The sequence below is a fragment of the Cibotium barometz genome, chromosome 33 (genome assembly GCF_041138505.1).
Source record: "Cibotium barometz isolate CiBa-2024 chromosome 33, ASM4113850v1, whole genome shotgun sequence".
NCBI lineage: Eukaryota > Viridiplantae > Streptophyta > Polypodiopsida > Cyatheales > Cibotiaceae > Cibotium > Cibotium barometz.
In genome coordinates this window covers 46,035,514-46,056,132 of record NC_141078.1, presented here as the reverse complement: position 1 = coordinate 46,056,132, position 20,619 = coordinate 46,035,514, and the positions used below count along the sequence as shown (strand labels likewise).

At 40.7% G+C, this 20,619-nt stretch overlaps 1 protein-coding gene across 1 annotated transcript; it reads left to right on the top strand.

Moving 5' to 3' along the window:
* Positions 1–357: 357 nt before the first annotated feature.
* On the top strand, positions 358–3,984 carry LOC147619647 (uncharacterized). Its single transcript, XM_086773332.1, has 2 exons — positions 358–3,319; positions 3,410–3,984. Exons 1-2 carry the CDS (start codon positions 538–540, stop codon positions 3,811–3,813), a joined length of 3,186 nt encoding a protein of 1,061 aa, XP_086629458.1. The 5' UTR covers positions 358–537; the 3' UTR covers positions 3,814–3,984.
* The last annotated feature ends 16,635 nt before the right edge of the window (positions 3,985–20,619 follow it).

Here is a 20,619-nt window from a genome sequence, read left to right as displayed (position 1 = left end):
GTTTGGTCAAGCTTTTCCTAATTGTGCCAAAATTCTGGGCTTTCTCTCGCACTTAAACGATGGTATGGGGCGACAACCATCTTCGATAGTGGCAAACACTCTAACGAACGATGGTGCGAGTTCGAATCTCCCCCTCCCCTCGTGGCTCCACAAGGATGGGTTGGTGTGAGAAATGACTTTTCGCCAAAAAAAAAAAAAAGAACTTGCAGGGCACAAATTCACTTGCGGCGTGGGAAAGCCCTTGAGTGACGCTGTGGAGATCATAATTCAGTGGCTTTGGATTTCGGAAACGTGTGCAAATGCACAATGTGGTAGTTCGAAGTGTTGTTAAAAGTTGCAACTCGTCGGCAAGACTCCAATCATCCTAAACATCTTTAACGCAGCAGTCGCGCGTCGTTGAAGTGACAACAAAGACTTTGCAGTCTTCGGGCGTCTGGCCCACCACCACCACCGTTCATCTCCCCCCTTCCCCCTCTCTCTCTCTCTGCAACCAAATGCAGTATCGCATTTCTCTCCTTCTACAACACAGTAGCAAACATGTCAATGGTGTCTCCTTGCTTGACTATGCAAGCCCAGATCACACTGTTCCCTTCCCTCCTTTTCCTTCTCCTCTCTCTCGCCAGTCCCACTGTCTCTACCTCTAGTCTAATCAGCTCTGCCGACCAGCAAGCCCACCTCTTGCTAACGTTTAAGGCCAACCTGTCGGATGCGTCTCGCTTGCTCGACAATTGGAAGCTCAGCAACAGTAGCAGCCATGTCGATGAGCTCTCCCCCTGCTCATGGACCGGCATCGTTTGCAGTAACAACAACAGCACTGTGCAAGGCCTCAACTTCTCCAATTTTGGGCTGCAAGGCCCCATCGATTACTCGCTCCTCTGCCGCCTTCCCAATCTCACCTTCATCGACTTCAACTACAACAACTTCGCCGGCACCTTCCCTGAAGCGCTTCTCAATTGCAGTGCGCTGCAAAGTCTGCGCCTGTCCGCGAACCTCTTCGTGGGGAAGCTGCCGGAATCCATCGACCGAATGATCGCCCTGCGCGACCTCGATCTCTCCTTGAACAACTTCTCCGGATCCATCCCGGCATCATTTGGGCGGCTTCCGGAGCTTGTAAATCTGAACCTCGTAAACAATCTCCTGAATGGCACAATCCCCTTCCAGCTGGGCAACCTGAGCAAGCTGCAGACCTTGAGTCTCGCTCACAATCCTTTCGCGGAGGGAATCGTCCCGGCGGAACTCGGAAACCTGACGAAGCTCACCTACTTGTGGTTGGCCGAATGCAACCTTCAGGACACCATCCCAAGTACCCTTGGCAACCTCCTCGACCTCTCCAACCTGGATTTGTCCTACAACATGCTGACAGGAAACATTCCAGCCAGTCTTTCCAATCTCAGGAAGCTGCATCAGCTTGAACTTTACGGTAACCAGCTTGAAGGCCCCATCCCTGAAAACATCGGCAACCTCACTAGGCTTGCCAATCTGGACATTTCAATGAACAAGCTCACAGGGCATCTTCCCCCCAGTATCTCCCAGCTCCAGAAGCTCAGCAGTCTTCATATCTATCAGAACCTTCTTTCTGGCACCTTTCCTGCTGGCCTCGCAACAATTCCTACTCTGGCAGGCATAACCTTCTTCAACAACAGCTTCAACGGAGTGCTGCCTCAGAATTTAGGCCTCGCTTCCAGATTAGTGATGTTCGATGTGTCTGCCAACCATTTCACGGGTCCTTTGCCGCCTCATTTGTGCTCCGGGGGTGCTTTGCAGATTCTGGTTGCCATGTACAACATGCTCGACGGTATCATTCCGGCAACGTACTCCAATTGCCCCAGCATACAACGACTGCGTCTTAACAGCAATCAACTCTCCGGCACAGTGCCTTCAGGTCTGTGGGGTTCCCCTGCTCTCTTCATCCTGCAGCTAGATGACAACAGCTTTGAGGGTGGCATTGCTTCCACCGTTAGCCATGCTCGCAATCTGTCCATTCTAAAACTCGAAAACAACCGCTTCTCCGGCAGCCTGCCGGCAGAAATTGGCAATGCGTGGAACCTCACCGTCATCTCCCTCTCTCAGAATCAGTTCTCCGGCATCATTCCCCCAGAACTTGGCGAGCTACATCATCTCTCTAATCTCTACTTGCAGTCCAACTCTTTCTCTGGCGAGATTCCTGCAGAACTCGCCTCTTGCTCTCAACTGGGCATTCTCAACCTCTCAAACAACCTACTGTCTGGCCCGATCCCCTCCTCATTAGCAAGCCTGTCTGCCATCAACTCTCTCGACTTGTCCCACAACCAGCTCACGGGAGGCATTCCGGCAGGGCTCTCGAAGCTCAGGCTAACCAATTTCAACGTTTCCTACAACCGTCTCTCAGGTCCCGTCCCGTCTGGTTTCGTCGATGGCGCCTTCGACGGAAGTTTTATCGGCAACCAAGACTTGTGCGGCGAGCAGCTGATCAGCATCAGGCCGTGCAATGCTAACAGAAAGGCCCCGTCAAAAGTCCTGCTGCGAGCGTTTCTAGCTGCCACATTTGGGGCAGCTTTCATTCTCCTTCTTGTAGGATTGGTGTGCCTCTACAGATTGCACGGACCACAGATCAAAGGCGTGATTTGGAGCAAGAGCATAAGAAGGTCCTGCGAGCTACAGAGCTCTGCAGCTAATCCATGGAGGCTCACTTCCTTCCACAAGGTGCAATTTGGCGAGCTAGACATTATGAGCGCCCTGGACAACGGAAACATGATTGGCAGTGGAGGTTCCGGCACGGTTTACAAGGCTGTGCTGAGCAACGGCCAGACAGTGGCCGTCAAGAAGCTCCGGACGAGCATCAACGGCGACGACAAGGGGTTCAAAGCGGAGGTCGCAACGCTTGGGAAAATTCGGCACAAGAATATCGTGAAGCTGCTGTGCTGCTGCTCCAACAAGGACACCAAGCTGCTGGTGTACGAATATATGTCCAACGGCAGCCTGGGCGACATGCTACACCAGGCTATTCCGTCTCGTTCTTCCGACAAAGGGCTGAAGTCCGGCTGTGCAGAGAAGGGCAATTCACACGTCACAAATTTAGTCCTGGATTGGCCCAGTCGTTACAAGATTGCCCTAGGTGCAGCGCAGGGCTTAGCATACCTGCATCATGACTGCTCTCCCCCAATAGTTCACCGGGACGTCAAGTCCAACAACATCCTTCTGGATTCCCACTTGAATGCCTACGTTGCTGACTTCGGAGTGGCCAAGGTGATGCACTACCTCGGAGCAGACAATGATCTTATTACGTGCTCTTCTGTCTTCACCGCCCGAGTGGCAGGCTCCTACGGCTATATCGCACCAGGTAAGACGCTCATCAATTGATTTTCCGGTAGTTCGATAAGCATCAAAACCTTCGAGTGAACCGAACAGGGTCTTCTTTGTCTGTCTGCAGAGCACGCCTACACTCCAAAAGTTACGGAGAAGAGCGACATTTACAGCTTTGGAGTGGTGCTGCTGGAGCTGGTGACCGGGAAGAAGCCGGTGGCGCCGGAGGTGTTCGGCGATAACACGGACATCGTGAGGTGGTTGCACAGCAGGTTGTCGGAGGCCGTGGACCCAGCAGAGGTGTTAGACCCGGGGCTCGCAGCGTGCTGGCGAGAGAGCATGGTGATGGTGCTGCGAATAGCCATGCTTTGCACGAGTGCGTTGCCGGTGAGTCGGCCCTCGATGAGGGATGTGGTGGAGATGCTGGTGGAGGCAGATCCCGCGCGTTCTTCCATAAACAAAAGCTACAGTCGCAAAGGCGCTCCGCCTGCCGCCGCAACGAAGCAGCAGCATAATAGCATAATAAGCTAGAAACCAAGAAGAAGTATGCAACACTTCCGCCTCGATCCTCGAACCAAGAAGATACGTAGTAGCTTGTAAAAGAGCACTGCACTGCCTTCAGGCTCCTACACTTGTAATGTTTTTATTGTAAATAATAAAACAATAAACAGGGGCCTACAATGAGTTTAAGAGAGAAAATCAATTACTTAATGAGAGGAAGAGGGAGACTACCAAGATCTAGTGGTGGTGAGGACAAAGTGTGAGCAATCCGCTCGGGAGCGATTATTATTGGGAGTGGATGCGTGGGTGAGTGGCCTTTTACTGCACGCGTGTGGGGTGCATGCCCCCGTACGACGAACAAGTGATGACCAAGGTGTGCATGCACACTGGCGACCCAAATGGAGAAGGCTTGGACGCAGGAGGCAGTAGAATATGCTAGTGATTGGGGGGGATGGAGAACTCTGAGGAAATCAAGCGACTGCGGGAGCAAGATGATGAGGAGAGTGAGAGAAAGAAAGCATTGCCTGATTGGGTGGCGACGAGACTTAGTGTGTGCAGACGTAGCGGGTCCAGATGAGAGAATGCAAGGTATGTATGAAGGTATCCCCAAATCTTGTTAGGAGTCAAGTTGGCCTCTTTTCCATGTTCAATGTGATTGTGTTTTGTTTTGGCAAGCCTCCTTCTAAGGTAGATATTGGTAAGTGGCTCCAAGATGAGATCTTTCACAATAGACTGGTCTCTGAGGTCTTTTACTTATATATATATATATACATATATATATTACATACATACATATATATATATATCTAACTTCGTCCTTAAGAAAACCAGTGAAATTTTTACATATTTAGTTATAAGACTAACTAGTAGCAGGACTTTTGCTAATGAAAGCTTAAAGCTTCAAGCTTCAAGCTTGTCCTTTTTTAAAGCTAGTAGCAGGATTTTCCCTTTTTTAAACCGGTTGAGAAAGGACATGATCTTGTCTCTCTTTCTCTCTCTCACACACACATTGATCTGTGTTTCACACTCTCTCTCTCTCTCTCTCTCTCTCGATCAATCAATCAAAGCAAGTGAATATTCATGGGGGGCCTTGGAGATAAAAGGTCCATTCGGTAGAGGGCTTCAAAGAAGATAGGCATAATGCACGCCTATGCCTATGAAGTGGCATGGATATAGAAGCCAGGAATGTCCAAAGAAAGGCTAGAGAAAGTGATGACGACACCGCACAAAAAGGGTGGTCGAAACCGTGTGTGTGTGGGAAGAAGAGACACTAACTCTTCCTAAAGAGGCTCGGATCTCAAGATCGCGTACATCCTCCTACGAATCTACACGGCTAGCCTCATCCTTCCACTCACTCACTTGACCCCTCCATCGGAAAACCTCTCTTTGTCTGTCGCCGCTCAAATCCAACAACCATCCTTGCGCACCGTTCGCTTCTCTTCTGTCCACATTACCATCTTTGGTAAGAATCTTGGCAAATAGAGTCACAAGCTTCTCTACACACCTCAACCTTTTTAACCCTTGTCCTTCCCCCCACAAGGCTCATCTTTCATGCCCTCTGCCGCGTTAATGTTCATGTAACGGCTCACAAACCACCAAGCCATTTTTTACTATACGTTTCTCTCAATTTTGAATCTATGAGAATTTTGGTCAACACAAATTAAAAATATGTATGGTTTTACTTTTGTCTTTCTCTTTCGAAATTGAGAGAGACTATTCTTTTCGAAGAGTAGAGTCATTTAGTCTCATTAGTAAGCGAGGTGTGGTAAATTCCACTATGGTAGCTAGATTTAGCCCTTGGCTTTGAAGGGCTAAAATCCAAACTTGTCAATGAATAATCAATCTCAAAGCTACCCACCAAAACAAACCCCCCCCCCCCATCCAACCCAAGATCCTCTTATATTAAAAAAAACAACAATTGTAATGTCTCAAACTTGAAAAACATTTCAAATTTAAATATAGCTACATATTTTTCAAAAAGAACTTGAGAAACATTTTTTATCTCAATAGTATTCTCTAAATATGAAAATTAATTTTTTATAAAGAGATAATACTTTTGCAAAAGTTATATGTCCTTTTATATTTAAGAAAAACAATTATAATATTTAAAACTTGAGAAATGTTGTTTTTTTAATGTTTGTCACAAACCACGAGAGAAAAAACAAATTAAAAGATAATTTCTTACAAAAACTATATTTTAAAAATAAAGAAACTATATATATTATTCATTCTCACTCAATCTTTGAGGCCTCCTTTCCTTCAATGACTTCCACATGTCAAATATTCTATCCCAATTTATATCTTCAAGTTTCTCATCGACATAAACATAAGCCTATCCAAGGTCTTCAAGCAAATACAAGGTCTATCATGACTCTCTCTCGCACATGACAGAGCTAGTAGGTAGTAGAAGAACAATTTGCCAAAGCTTAAATAGCGTTAGAAACATCTGTCTCCACACTCTAGTTCATTGCCACATTGAGTGCACGTATCAAAGAGACCTTTGGTTGGATAAGCTTCTAATAAGCTTCCAACAAAGTGTGGTAATTCTCTCACATTCATCTTTATCTACAAGTGCGGATGACCCATTGGTTGTTATGTCAATATGCTCATCTTGAAACTTCAATATCAGTTTCTTTTAATAGATCAGCTATCTAAAAAGTGGATAAGAAATTGAACTTGAAAGTTTGTCCCTTGAGAATACAAAGCCACATTCTTCTCTTTCCAATGTGAAAGAAGAGCAAGCATTATCTTCATTAATGTACTTATTACCTTTCCTCCTCTTGACAACCATTGGACACCATGAATTTACAACACTTGATAGTGCTTTAACTCAAATGCATCAAATGCTTCAAGAAGCTCTTCTCACGTTAAAGGAGACTCTCCCAACCATTCCCTTATCTTGTTGGCAAACTTATCTAAATACACAAACTCAATGAAGTTCTCATAATCATCCTTCACGAGGTTTTCATAATGGGCAATATAATACACACCAACAAGATGTGGGACAAGTCCTTTTATTTTAGCACAATGAAACCTTTGTTTACACCAACCATAGCACTTGTACCATCTGAGGCAAACCCAACCATCTTTTGCTCTTTCAATTGCATATGTTCTAGTAATTGTTTAATTCCCACAAGCATAGGTTGAGTTTTTCCATCATGTATTGAATAAGGTGGAAATATTTAGTTTTACTTTCACCATAGCCACCAGTAGATAGATACGTAATGTATATAATTAGATGTTTTTCATAACTGCGCGTCTATGCTCTCATCTACCATTAAGAGAAATTTGGACTTGCATAATAAAGAAGATATCTTGCCTCAAGGAAATGTCCTAACTATTAAGTTAGTGTAAGATGAGTACTCATTAGATGATGGCATATTTGGTGTGCACATAAATACGTGAATGTGACACATTTCTTTAAATGAATCTAAAGACATATCTTGTTTTACCACAAACTACAAATTTGCATCACACTTACTATGCAACTCTTCTTTGCATCTATAATTAGATCTACATGTTTTTAATAACCTTAGATGTCACTCTTTTTTACCAATTAAGTCTCTCTTCCACCTTTTTGTGTGGTTCAGAATTATGATGTACTTCCAAGGCTTATTTTACTACCCTTGTCCCCAAAAGTAGTGTTCACTTTTAGTTTTGAACACACTTACATTTTATTCATTCACTACCCTCATCATTAATGAGAGCATAAGCCCAAGAAAATGTCATTTTCCAAATAAGAAGAAAGTTTCTTACATAAATATCCCTTCATTTTCTAGCATTTTCTAATTCATTTTCATTTTCATTATTATTATTAACCAAAATTTCATCACCAAAAATAGAATTAAGATCAATGGAAGCTTCCCTTGCAATTTTTGTTGTTGCTCCGAAAGTAGCATGGTTGCCTTTTGTCCTTTTTTTGACCTTCCCATTTTCTTACAAAAATAAATATTTTTTTAGCTTCAAATTTTTAACCATAAATGATTAATTCTTAAAAGATAAAATATATTCATTTAGAAAAACATACTAAGAGAGGCAATATGTGAATCCTCACTTAGGATGCTTGCTACATTGCTATCAAACTCCTTTGTTATTAGGTTTAATAAAAAAAGATTGAGCTTTCTTTGGATAATGCACGTTGGAAGACGAGAAAAATGTAAACCTTGGAAAAACAATTAAACTATCTATTATTGTTTAAGACTTAGATTTTAGTGGCACGAGGTACCTTAGACAAGTGAAGTTTCTTAAAGAAAAAAAACAAACGAAGTATCTTAGCTAAAAACAAAAACCAACGAAGTACGTTAGAATGAAGTTTTTTAAAAGGAAAAAATTAAATGAAGTATCTTAGCTTGAAAAATGGCTTAAGCCCACACTTAACTTGCATGGTGGTGGTGGTGGAAGCTGTAGCTCTAGGTCCTAGGAGTCGACTTGATGTGGTGCTTGAGTGAGGGAGTCACCTGTGGACTCCAGATGACTATAGCCTGTGGACCCGGCACCATCGACTCCTCACTTCAACTGGCTAGCTTGGGGAGGTCTACTATAGAAAAATCGTATACATCACGTGCGTTTAAGCCCTATATATTAAATCCCAAAATCATATAGATAAGGGATTTAATATATAGGGCTTAAACGCACGTGATGTATATGATTTTTATATAGTAGACCTCCCCGAGCTAGCTGGTTCAAGTGAGGAGTCCCACAGGCTACAATTATCTGGAGTCCACACGTGACTCCCTCCATTAGGGGGCATTTGAACATATTTTGGGCCTTTTGCTAATGAAAGTAAATAGGAATAGAAGATTGTGCACATTTGGTCTCCTTTGAATATAGGGAGGGAGACTAGGCTGTAGGGAGGGGGACTAGGCTCTCAGTACTAATAATTACACTTGTCCCTCTAAAAAGGTAGGGGGTTTAGGGTAGGTATGGTCCCACCATTTTTGTGGCTCAAAAAATCCTTAAAATTTTAAAATTTTTGAGATTTCCCCAAAACTCACTTTTCCCCCCAAAAACCCATCTCAAATTTCATTGTAGTCAAAAATTTCATTTTCAATTCCGCTTTTCCTCTTGAGCGTCCAAATTAAACTCGTCCTCCCCCTTCCTCTTCCATCTCTATCTCATTTGCCCAACCCTAATGAAACCATCAAGCCTGAAACCCTAATTTGCATAGCATCTTTGTGTTTTCTTTCTCTATCTCATTTGCCCAACCCTAATCTTACTACTATAGCTTCACAATTGATATGGGTGCACCACGAAGAAGACCAAAAGATGAGATTGAGGAGATCTCACTGTACAATAAGAGGGATGATGATGGTGCTTAGGTGAGAGAGGCATTTCGCAAGGGTGCTTAGGTTTTCCTGCAGCCTACTGCTATTGGTCCACACCGAGTTCGACGATGAGATATGATGAGAGGCATTTTGCAAGGGTGTGGACCAATAGCAGCCTATTGCTATTGGTCCGCACCGAGTTCGACGATGAGATATGATGAAGCTTCATTGGAAGGGTCATTTAGAGGGATTCAAAAAATCAAGCAATGGAGACTTGGTGGCCATTGTACAACATGTGTACACAGCACGAGACATACATCTCCGTAAACAAACTCGATTCCCATGCAACTATAAGTATCATAGGGAAGGAAGGAGGCTTGTGATATTACGATAGCTACATCTTTCATGTTTAATGATCTTATTTTTGGGTTGTAGATATTTTTCCTTCCAACTTGATAGAGGAGCAACCATTACGAAGCCTTACCAAAACATTTCAAGCACTCCATGCAAACATTGGTGAGGCATTGTTTTCTTATAAAACCAGTGTAGACCTTCTTAAGGAAAATATCTTCTTTTATCAGCACTCCTATGTGGTGCCAATGCATGATAGTGGGTTTGGTAAGCTAGATATCATCACATCTCCTCTCCTCTCTTTTGTTGAATGGCCAACTCTTGATGCTTGGACGGTTATGGTTCTGAAATCAAAGATGCTTTTGTGACATACAAGGATCTTTGAAGTTTACAAAGCTGTCTCGATCTATGGATCTCAGTTGGGTATGTCCAATTCATATTTTTTTAAGATGTTCAATCAATTTATTGTTGAAATGTAGAGAGAAAGAGACGAGACAAGAGACACATCATGTACGCTCCCAAAGACTGATTCATATTGAGGACAAGATACATATATATAGGTGAGACCAAGTTAGGTAGAGTGAGCCATATATAGAGCTCCAACACCCCTACTCAAACAAGGGTCTCTAGCTATGGATGAAAAAACCCTTGGGGAGTACAAGGGAAAAACCCAAGCCCCTATACAAATGTGAAAATATGAACCAGAAGTAATGATGTCATGTTGGAGCTCTATATATGGCTCACTCTACCTAACTTGGTCTCACCTATATATATGTATCTTGTCCTCAATATGAATCGGTCTTTGGGAGCGTACATGATGTGTCTCTTGTCTCGTCTCTTTCTCTCTACATTTCAACATGGTATCAGAGCAGAAAGAATGTACCGACGAGCTGCTTTATCACGCCTCTGCCAATCCATATAAGCAAGACGCCATGCATCAAAAACAGGGCCTTCCATGATAAGATTGTCAGAATCCGGAATAGTAGGCTAAGACGGACATAGAGAATCGCCAATAACAACATTTGAAAGCTCATCGCCTTCAAGAATTAACAGCATCTTTGCTTTCCAACCGGGAAACCCTTGGCCTTGAAAAGAAGGAATAGAACGTTGGCCAGAAGGAAAACCATTGACGAGAACAGTCATAGCCATATCTATCTGCGAGAAGACGTATAAGATAAAATCACAAAATCTGCACACCATAGACAAGGACGACCGCAAGAGATAAGAGATGTCAATAAGAAAAGAGTCCTCAAAATAGCGAGACGTGGGACGCAAGATTCATTGATAGACGCTTGATGAAAAAGCTAGATTGGTCGTTTTGCTAAAAATAGCAAAATAATAAGAGACGCTTGACGAAAAAGCTAGATTTGGCGGTTTGCTAAAGACGCTTGACAAAGAAGCTAGATTTGGCAGTTTGCTAAAGACGCTTGACGAAGAAGCTAGATTTGGCGGTTTGCTAAAGACGCTTGACGAAGACGAAACCTATGTGCTCACACAAAGAACCTGTTTGCTTATTCAAAGAACCTGTTTTGCTGTTACAGATGCAGTTTGCCTGAACTGTCATAACTTTTGACTCACAACTCCGTTTAACAAACTTTTTTGATAGGATTCACCAGCACAATATAATCTACGCACCTGCACTGGTTTTGGTTTTAAGGACGCGATTAAGAAACAACTCTAATTACAACAAGTTAAGCTATAAAATCATGTAGATAGCACATAATCAAAGAACAATCTTGTAAGACATGAAATTATAATCATGAATTTAATAAGAAGACATAGATGCTTCCCTTATAGATGCTCTGATACTATGTTGAAATGTAGAGAGAAAGAGACGAGACAAGAGACACATCATGTACGCTCCCAAAGACTGATTCATATTGAGGACAAGATACATATATATAGGTGAGACCAAGTTAGGTAGAGTGAGCCATATATAGAGCTCCAACATTTACTTTCTCACAAACACTTACCATGTTTGTGTGCAAGAAAGTACTAGGTGATGACATGGTTGTCTTGCTTGGAGAGCAGTGGGACATTGTAGAGGGGCAGCATAAGGATGATACATTCAAGTGCAAAATAATAGAGTCCAATGTTACATTTTGGTATCTTAAAGCTCGTGCTACCTTATACACTTGCTTTTATTACGAACGGTGGATGAAGAAAAATAGTAGTTGGGTCCCATTGCAAGCAGATGAATAAGTTGGGTCCCATTGCAAGCAGATGAATAAGTTGGGTCCCATTGCAAGCAGATGAATAAGTTGTTTTGCCTCTTGACATATGCATTAGGTTTCCCAATGGTGTGGTGAAAATTATAAGTGCAAGCAGGCATTGGAGCCTACTAAATATTAGGGAGCACCTCAATATCATGGGAAGTGAAGATATAAGTGGGGAACAGTTCAAGGTGAAGAATAGAAAGATTCAAATGCGAATGGAGTCAAAGACCTTGGTAGATCTGATTGGGAATATGATTGTATAAGCATGACTTAATAAGAAAGCTTTAGAGTTTTTTATGAAGTCTATTTACTCTTTGGATTTTGTAAATGTACGTATGTAATTCATCAATGAAAAGTTTTGTCTTGTAATTGCTGTGTCTTTGTAAATTTTTAGGTTGTTTTTAAGAATTATAATATTCAGACCTCTTTTTATGAATCCCTTTAGAGTTCTAATATTTTCCTTTTAGAGATGTACTCGAGTCATGATATGACAATTATGGCACAATATCTCAAAACCATTACAAACTCAAGTACAAATGTGTTGAGTACATACACATCCACATTTACATCCATGCATCCACATCCACATCCTCATTCACATCCATACATCCACATTCATGCATCCACATCTACATGCATACATCCATACATACCCATCCTCATTCACATCCATACATCCACATTCATGTATCCACATCTACATGCATACATCCATACACACATCCACATTTATATCCATGCATCCACATCCACATCCTCGTTCACATCCATACATCCACATTCATGCATCCACATCCACATCCTCGTTCACATCCATACATCCACATTCATGCATCCACATCTACATGCATACATCCATACATACCCATCCACATTCACATCCATATTCTCACCCTATCACAACCCATATACATCTTATCCCATCACATATACTTCTTAGCTCATCCCATACACATCCTATCACTTCTTAACTCATCTTATCACATCCTAACTCATCTCATATGCATCTTATCACATCTTATCACTTCCCATATCTTTTATGCATACCTCTATGCATGAAATTTAATTATGCTAAAAGTAACACTTTTATAATAAAATAATCATCTTTTATGCATACCTCTATGCATGAAATTCAATTAAACTAAAAGTAACACTTTTATAATTAATATTCATCTCTTATGCATACCTCTATGCATGAAATTCAATTATGCTAACAGTAACACTTTTATAATAAAATAATCATCTCTTATGCATACCTCTATGCATGAAATTCAATTATGCTAAAAGTAACACTTTTATAATAAAATATTCATCTCTTATGCATACCTCTATGCATGAAATTCAATTATGCTAAAAGTAACACTTTTATAATAAAATAATCATCTTTTATGCATACCTCTATGTATGAAATTCAATTATGCTAAAAGTAACACTTTTATAATAAAATATTCATTTCTTATGCATACCTCTATGCATGAAATTCAATTATGCTAAAAGTAAAATATTCATCTCTTATGCATACCTCTATGCATGAAATTCAATTATGCTAAAAGTAAAATATTCATCTCTTATGTATACCTCTATGCATGAATTTCAATTATGCTAAAAGTAACTCTTTTATAATAAAATATTCATCTCTTATGCATACCTCTATACATGAAATTCAATTATGCTAAAAGTAACACTTTTATAATAAAATATTCATCTCTTATGCATACCTCTATGCATGAAATTCAATTATGCTAAAAGTAAAATATTCATCTCTTATGCATACCTCTATGCATGAATTTCAATTATGCTAAAAGTAACTATTTTATAATAAAATATTCATCTCTTATGCATACCTCTATGCATGAAATTTAATTATGCTAAAAGTAAAATATTCATCTCTTATGCATACCTCTATGCATGAAATTCAATTATGCTAAAAGTAAAATATTAATCTCTTATGCATACCTCTATGCATGAATTTCAATTATGCTAAAAGTAACTATTTTATAATAAAATATTCATCTCTTATGCATACCTCTATGCATGAAATTCAATTATGCTAAAAGTAACTCTTTTATAATAAAAGTAACACTTTTATAATAAAATATTAATCTCTTATGCATACCTCTATGCATGAAATTCAATTATGCTAAAAGTAACACTTTTATAATAAAATATTAATCTCTTATGCATACCTCTATGCATGAAATTCAATTATGCTAAAAGTAACACTTTTATAATAAAATATTCATCTCTTATGCATACCTCTATGCATGAAATTCAATTATGCTAAAAGTAACTCTTTTATAATAAAATATTCATCTTTTATGCATACCTCTATGTATGAAATTCAATTATGCTAAAAGTAACTCTTTTATAATAAAATAAAAGATGAATTTTTTTTTACTAATTTCTAAAAATTTTGCCATAACCTCCTTTGTATGGCTGGCCATTTTTTTAATTTTCTACATCTTTAAAACTAATTACAAGTACACCAATATTGAATTTATCTTAAAGTAAATATATTTTTTTCACTTAATTGAGATAAACATTTTAAAAATTTGACATTAATCACTTAACCAGAATGGTTGGTTTTGTTAGAGAAGAGAGGGGAATGCCTTTTGTAATGAGGCCTAACATTATAGAGAGGACATAAAGCATAAAAACCATTTAAAACCATAAAAATCCATAAAATAATTGAAAGAAAGAAGAATCACCAACTTACTAATGACTTTGATAGCTTTCCTTTGGCTTGATGGTTTGAGGGTTCAACTCTTGTTTGGACAAGAGTGGCCACCAATCTTTGGAAGAGGGAAATGTGAAAAACTAATGAATTATTAACAAATTCATAGTTCTTGGCTTGGGTGGAGTAGAGTAACAATGCATTAAGCATTGTTAATTTTCAACAAGGGGGAGGCTTCTATTTATAGGAAAAATTGAGCTCCTAACCAAACAAACTAATTCTAGAATTTTCCAAATCAGTTTGGTTGAATTTGGATTAAATTTGGATCTAGTTTGGTTTCTTTTTGATTCGGTTTGATTCCCTTTTGATTTGGTTTTGTTCAAGAGAGAGGAGAGATAAAAATATCACATTATTTTTGAGTTTAAAACTCATTCAAGTATGTGAAATATGCACCTCCTTTAATGGACTCCCCTTCGTTACATATGTGTCAAAATGGAATGATTATACCCAATATATCTCATATTTTTAATATTGCTCATAGTTCTTTACTAATAAACCTTGTACATTTTCAACTCTTCATCTTATGTGAGCATTTACTCAATTTTGGATACCCAAAATATCTCATATTTTTAATATTGCTTATAGTTTTTTACTAATAAACCTTGTACATTTTCAACTCTTCATCTTATGTGAGCATTTACTCATTTTTGAATACTCAATTTATCTCATTTTTTGACATTACTCATAGTTTTTTACTAATAAACCTTGTACATATTCAACTCTTCATCTTATGTGAGCATTTACTCATTTTTGGGTATCTTCTTTTACAAATTGGATTTATCTCCTCCCGACGCATGGATTGATGTTATTGGCCCATAGGAACCTTAATTGGACCATAATTCAAAAATTTTTGAAAATCTAGACCCTTAGGTTAAGGTCCTTTATACCTATTTCCAATTAATTCTAATTGCACATTGGAAAGTTCTTTTTGAATTTCTGTTTCAGGGGAACTTATTTTAATAAGATGAGATAATTTTTCTATCTAAAATATTCAAAATCTGAATATTCTCTCTCTAAAATATTTTCTCTCTCTAAGTCAAAACATGTAGAGACTAGATCTCTTATATTTCTGAAGAGGGAATTGATTACAGGGGAAGATAGAGGTTGGGGGAGGAATCTTACAAAAATGCTTCTTGCTCGTCGGAGACGAGTCGCGACACTAGTCTTTGGAAAATTTGAGTGGTCCCATACGGTCTATGTTTTTTTCTTTTGTTAAATTTCTTTACGTTACTTTTTGGTGATTGGTGACATTGAAGGGTGTACCCTTCTTTTTATATTTTGTAGGGTCAGCACCTTTGTGGCTGGGAAGGTTAATTTAAAGGTACCCTGGTCGGCACCTTTCTAGCTGGAAAGGTGAATCTTGCAGGAAGGTAGGATTTTTCAAGGTAATGTTTTTACGGGAAGGGTAAAAATTCCCAAGAGGGGCACGTTCTCCTGCACACTGACGTGCTTGCGGACCTCCCGTCAATGCAGGTACGTGTTCTGCAGCGGACGAAAATCCGGGCGGCGTAGCCAGTGGGGCGAGTCCGCCCATGTGCCGTCTTCTGCCGTAGGCTTCAGCCCAATCCACGCATGTCACCCTAGTCCGCCCTCTCTGCAGGTCGCCCATTTCGACCCCCGCCAAGCTCGCCCTACATGTCGGAGGGGGGGCTCGCATTCTCTGAGTAGGAGCACTGTCTCCCATCTATAAAATTTTGAGTGAATTTTTCGAGTTGAACTTAATATATGTTTAAGTAAATCTTTTTATTGACCTTAATAAATCTTTTGTAGCCAATAATCAGACTTCATAAATTAAGTGTAAAAATTTATTTTATATTTTTATTAAGTGTAAATAACTGAGATATTGCTATAAAAACCCAGCAAAAATGTGTTATGCTATAGCTGGATTTGGAAAAAGCCTATGATAGAGATGATAGAGTGCATTGGTTTTTTGTGGTTAGAGTGATGGAGAAGTTAGGGTTTGGACCTAGAATAGTCAATTGTATCTACACTCTCACTTGGAGAAGCCACTCTAATCTTTTGCTAATGGGAGAGTTATTGGTGGTTTTGTTATTGATAGACGTGTTAGGCAAGGATGCCCTCTCTGCCCCTCTTCTGTTTGCCATTACCTCTCACCCATTGATTGTTGCCTTGGAAGATTATTGCTCAATAGGTATTGTTGTTGGGCTAAGATTGAGATTCATTGAACAACTAGTCATTCAATGCTTTGCTGATGACTCTTTGTTGTTTCTGAAGGCTGATAATCCAAATAGGAGACAAGCTCTAAACATTATTTAGGAATTTGCAGATGCTTTTGGTTCAAAGAACAATATCCAGAAGTGTAGGATTATTAGTTTGTCAGAGCATATTAATGATTTTGATTTGCATAGGTGGGGGTGTGAGGTTGTTAAAAGAGGGCAAATTGTGGGAGTTCCTTTTGGGGTTGATGTTACAAATAAGCAGTTGGTGGATTGGGCTTTAGACAAATTTTAGCAAAAATAAAGAAGTGGGAAGGGGTTCGAATTCCTTTTCATGATAGAGTGGTGATTTGTAATACAGTATTGAATGCATATATAATGTTTCTATGCCCTGTGGTTGAGTTTGGTAAAAGTCATTGGAAGAGACTCTTGAGCCTTATAAGGGATTTATGTGGAGAAATGGTAAAGGCTCTAGGAAGGGTATATCTTGGTTGGCCTTATAAGGGATTTGTAATACAGTGCTGAATGCATATATAATGTTTCTATGCCCTGTGGTTGAGTTTGGTAAAAGTCATTGGAAGAGACTCTTGAGCCTTATAAGGGATTTATGTGGAGAAATGGTAAAGGCTCTAGGAAGGGTATATCTTGGTTGGCCTTGGATAAAGTGTCTATGCCAAAGAGTGAAGGGGGGACTAGTATTGTGCATTTATCCACTCAAACTTCAACAAGGGTGACTCCATTTCTTCCAAAATGTCTGTCTCAAGAAGAAACATGGACTGTTATGGTCAGAGAATTGGTGGAGGCCTCTTTGGTTTTATCAAAAGGGACTTGGCAGGGTTTGGGATGGAAGGAAAAATTGTTTTCTTATGCTCCTCTAAAAGTGACTGCTTCTTCCTTTTGCAAGAGGCTTAGCAGTAATTGGAAATATGTGCTGAGGTTAATGGCTTGGGATGGGGGTACAGGGTTTCAGGGAATTCATTATTTAGCTTAAATATTTGGTTGTCTCATAAATATAATCCACCACTAGGCTTGTTGGATATTTATTCTGCAAGGAGGTTGAATAATAGGGGTTTAAGAAGGTTGGTGGATTGTTGGGATGAAACAGGGGTGGGGTGGAAAGAACTTGATCAATTACATCAGGAATATAATTTATCTTCAAGGGAAAAGGATCTCTTGAGATAGGTCATGATTCAGATTCAGGGGGGTGGTTCTCTACTGCCTTTGATGAATCGTGGTGGATCAAGGATTGGGCTTGGGTGAATGGTGCCAAATTGATGAAAGGAACAACTAGGGCTTTGTATGCAAAACTAAGGAAAGGGCATTTGAATGTGGACTATTGTAACAAAATTTGGAAGGTGAGCTGGAGCCCTGGCTGTTGAAAAAAGTAATGGAAAGAACTGTGGGAGTGTCCTATTCATGTTAAGTTTTAGGTGTTCTTGTGGGGAGTCTGCATGTGGGCTCTTTCTATTGGAGTGAAGCTTGTGTAGAAGAACTTCACTAATGGGTGTTGTCCCAGATGTAGTTCTACTTTAGAGGATGACAAACATGCTTTTTGGAACTGCCCAGCCATCAGATGGGCATGAGAAAAAATAATGAAATGGGTGGAACATGGATTAGGGTTTTAGACATAGTGGGGGGACTGGATTCTGGGCAAATGGGATGTTAGTGCTAAGGGTGCAGATTTGCTATTCAATATAATCAGAGCTTGCGGTTTATGGAAAATTTGGATCTCCAGGAATTATATTATGTTTTAGAATGTATTGGAAGTTGGCGTGGATGTGACAGGAATGATGTATATGTGTAGATCTATGATCTCTGTAAACGGGTTAGAGATTGATGGTCTGGATTTGATGTTACAAAGAATGCAGAATGGTATCAACTAACTATTGATCTGGCTTGGATCCCGTCTTGCATACTAGGGAAACCTAATTTGTAGTTGGTTTGATGCAAATTTCTTTAGAGGTGAAGCCCAAGCAAGTGAAGCTTGGTCCCAAGATTAAAAGATGGTACTTGAAAGAGAAGCAGATAGACCATACTTTTTGTGGCTTTCATAGAGAATCCAGTGGGGGATAAGACCCACTATTAAGATCTGGTCAAGGAAGGGTGATCTGGTGGAAGAATAGACTCCTAGAGGGTGCACTACTAAAACATTAATGGAGGCCTCTATTTTGTTGAATTATCATGTGTCTTAGGAACAATCTTCTTTTGTTAATGGAGGAGGATAGATCGAATGTGTTATGTGAATTGCTAAACAAAAGTGATTAGAGATGTAAGGGTAAGGATATGATGTTGACTTTTGGTATTTTGATGTAAAAAGCTTTTTTTTCCTGATTAATATATATATTTACTTGTTCCAAAAAAAGATTTGAGTGGTCCCCATATGGTCTATGTTTTTTTCTTTTATTAAATTTCTTTACGTTACTTTTTTGAAAGGTGACATTGAAGGGTGTACCTTTCTTTTTATATTTTGTAGCGTCAACACCTTTCTGGCTGGGAAGGTTAATTTGGCACCTTCTAGCTGGGAAGGTTATTCTTGCAGGAAGGTAGGATTTTTCAAGGTAATGCTTTTACTACCCTTGTCAGAAGGGTAAAAATACGCTCACGCTCACGCTTCCTCAAAATTCGCACGGGCACTGTTCTCCTGCAAACTTACGTCCCGTCAATGCAGGTACGTGTTCTGCAGTCTGCCAGAGCGGGCGAAAATCCGGGCCGCGAAGCCAGTGGGGCGATTCCGCCCATGTGCCGTCTTCTGCCGTAGGCTTCAGCCCAATCCACGCATGTCACCCTAGTCCGCCCTCTCTGTAGGTCGCCCATCTTGACCCCCGCCAAGCTCGCCCTCCATGTCGGAGGGGGGGCCACGCATTCTATGAGGAGGAGCTCGACGTTCTGGGCGAAGGGAAGCAGGGCCCAGTTCCCTGCCAGCTCCTTGATGTCCTCCCGCCTCTGTCACCCTCACCCCCGCCAAGCTCGCCCTACATGTCGGAGGGGGCACGCGTTCTTTGAGGAGGAGCTCGGCGTTCTGGCCCAGTTAGCGGCCGGCTTGTACTCCACGAGGCCCTGCGGAGAAGGGCGTCGGCACGAGTGCGCCGGGGGGTCTTGCTGTATGATACGCCAACAACCAGGGCAACCACAGTGTCGTCCTTGTGAGGACGAAGAGGTGCGTAGATAATTAATAGATGATTAGTAGATAATATAGGAAGAGAGAAGATAATAGGCAGTGTCGATAGCAATGAAGCAATCACAAGACAGTGATAGCAATGAAGCAAAGTTTTGACTTTTGCGGTTTCTTCCGAGCGAAACGCAGTTACGCGAAAAAAAAACAGAGAGCCGTTGACGCCGGTTTGCTGGCAATGGTTTGCTGCTGCTCGCGACGGCCTGAGCTCCTTCTCTCTCGCCCCTCTGCAAGTGCTGCCCTGCCCAGAGGCTTGCAGCCCCTGTGTGCTTCCTGCCTTACTTTCCACAGTCTCCCCCCTCCCCCCCCAGGTGCATGGGCACCGAGTGGAGGGGAGCCCCTACACTGCTCAGAGAATAGGGATCCAGCTCTGGGAGTAAGGCTTCTCAGCCTGCAAAGTTCACTCAAGCTGCCTTTCAGCAGTTCTTACAATGGCCCCCCAGCCATGGATGGCAACAGAGAAACCATGCTGAAGTATGAGTAGGTGTTAGAAGACTTCATGGACACCAAAAAACAGCTAGAAGATTCCACAGCCCGAGTGGAAGAGCTAAATCTGATGTTGTTGCAAAAATAAGTCGAAGAAGAGGCTCAAATCAACAAGCAAGCTCCAGCTAAGGTAATGGACACATCAGGTAAACCCCCTTTCACTAATCCTATAGTTTGTCTTCCTCCTGAGCTGGTTCATTCGTTGGAAACTCATTACACAGCCCGTTGTTTAGTTGGATTAATGTTTGGGCCAAGACCACCAGTAGATTTCCTTAGGGGGTGGATCAAAGATAACTGGATTTCCATTGGTATCGAGATTGAGATCATCCAAGCCCTCCCAAATGGATACTACCTCTTTCTATTCAAGGACCCAAATATGGCCCTTAAGGTCCTAGGTTCAGGGCAATGGATGTATAGGAACATCCCATTCTGTTTT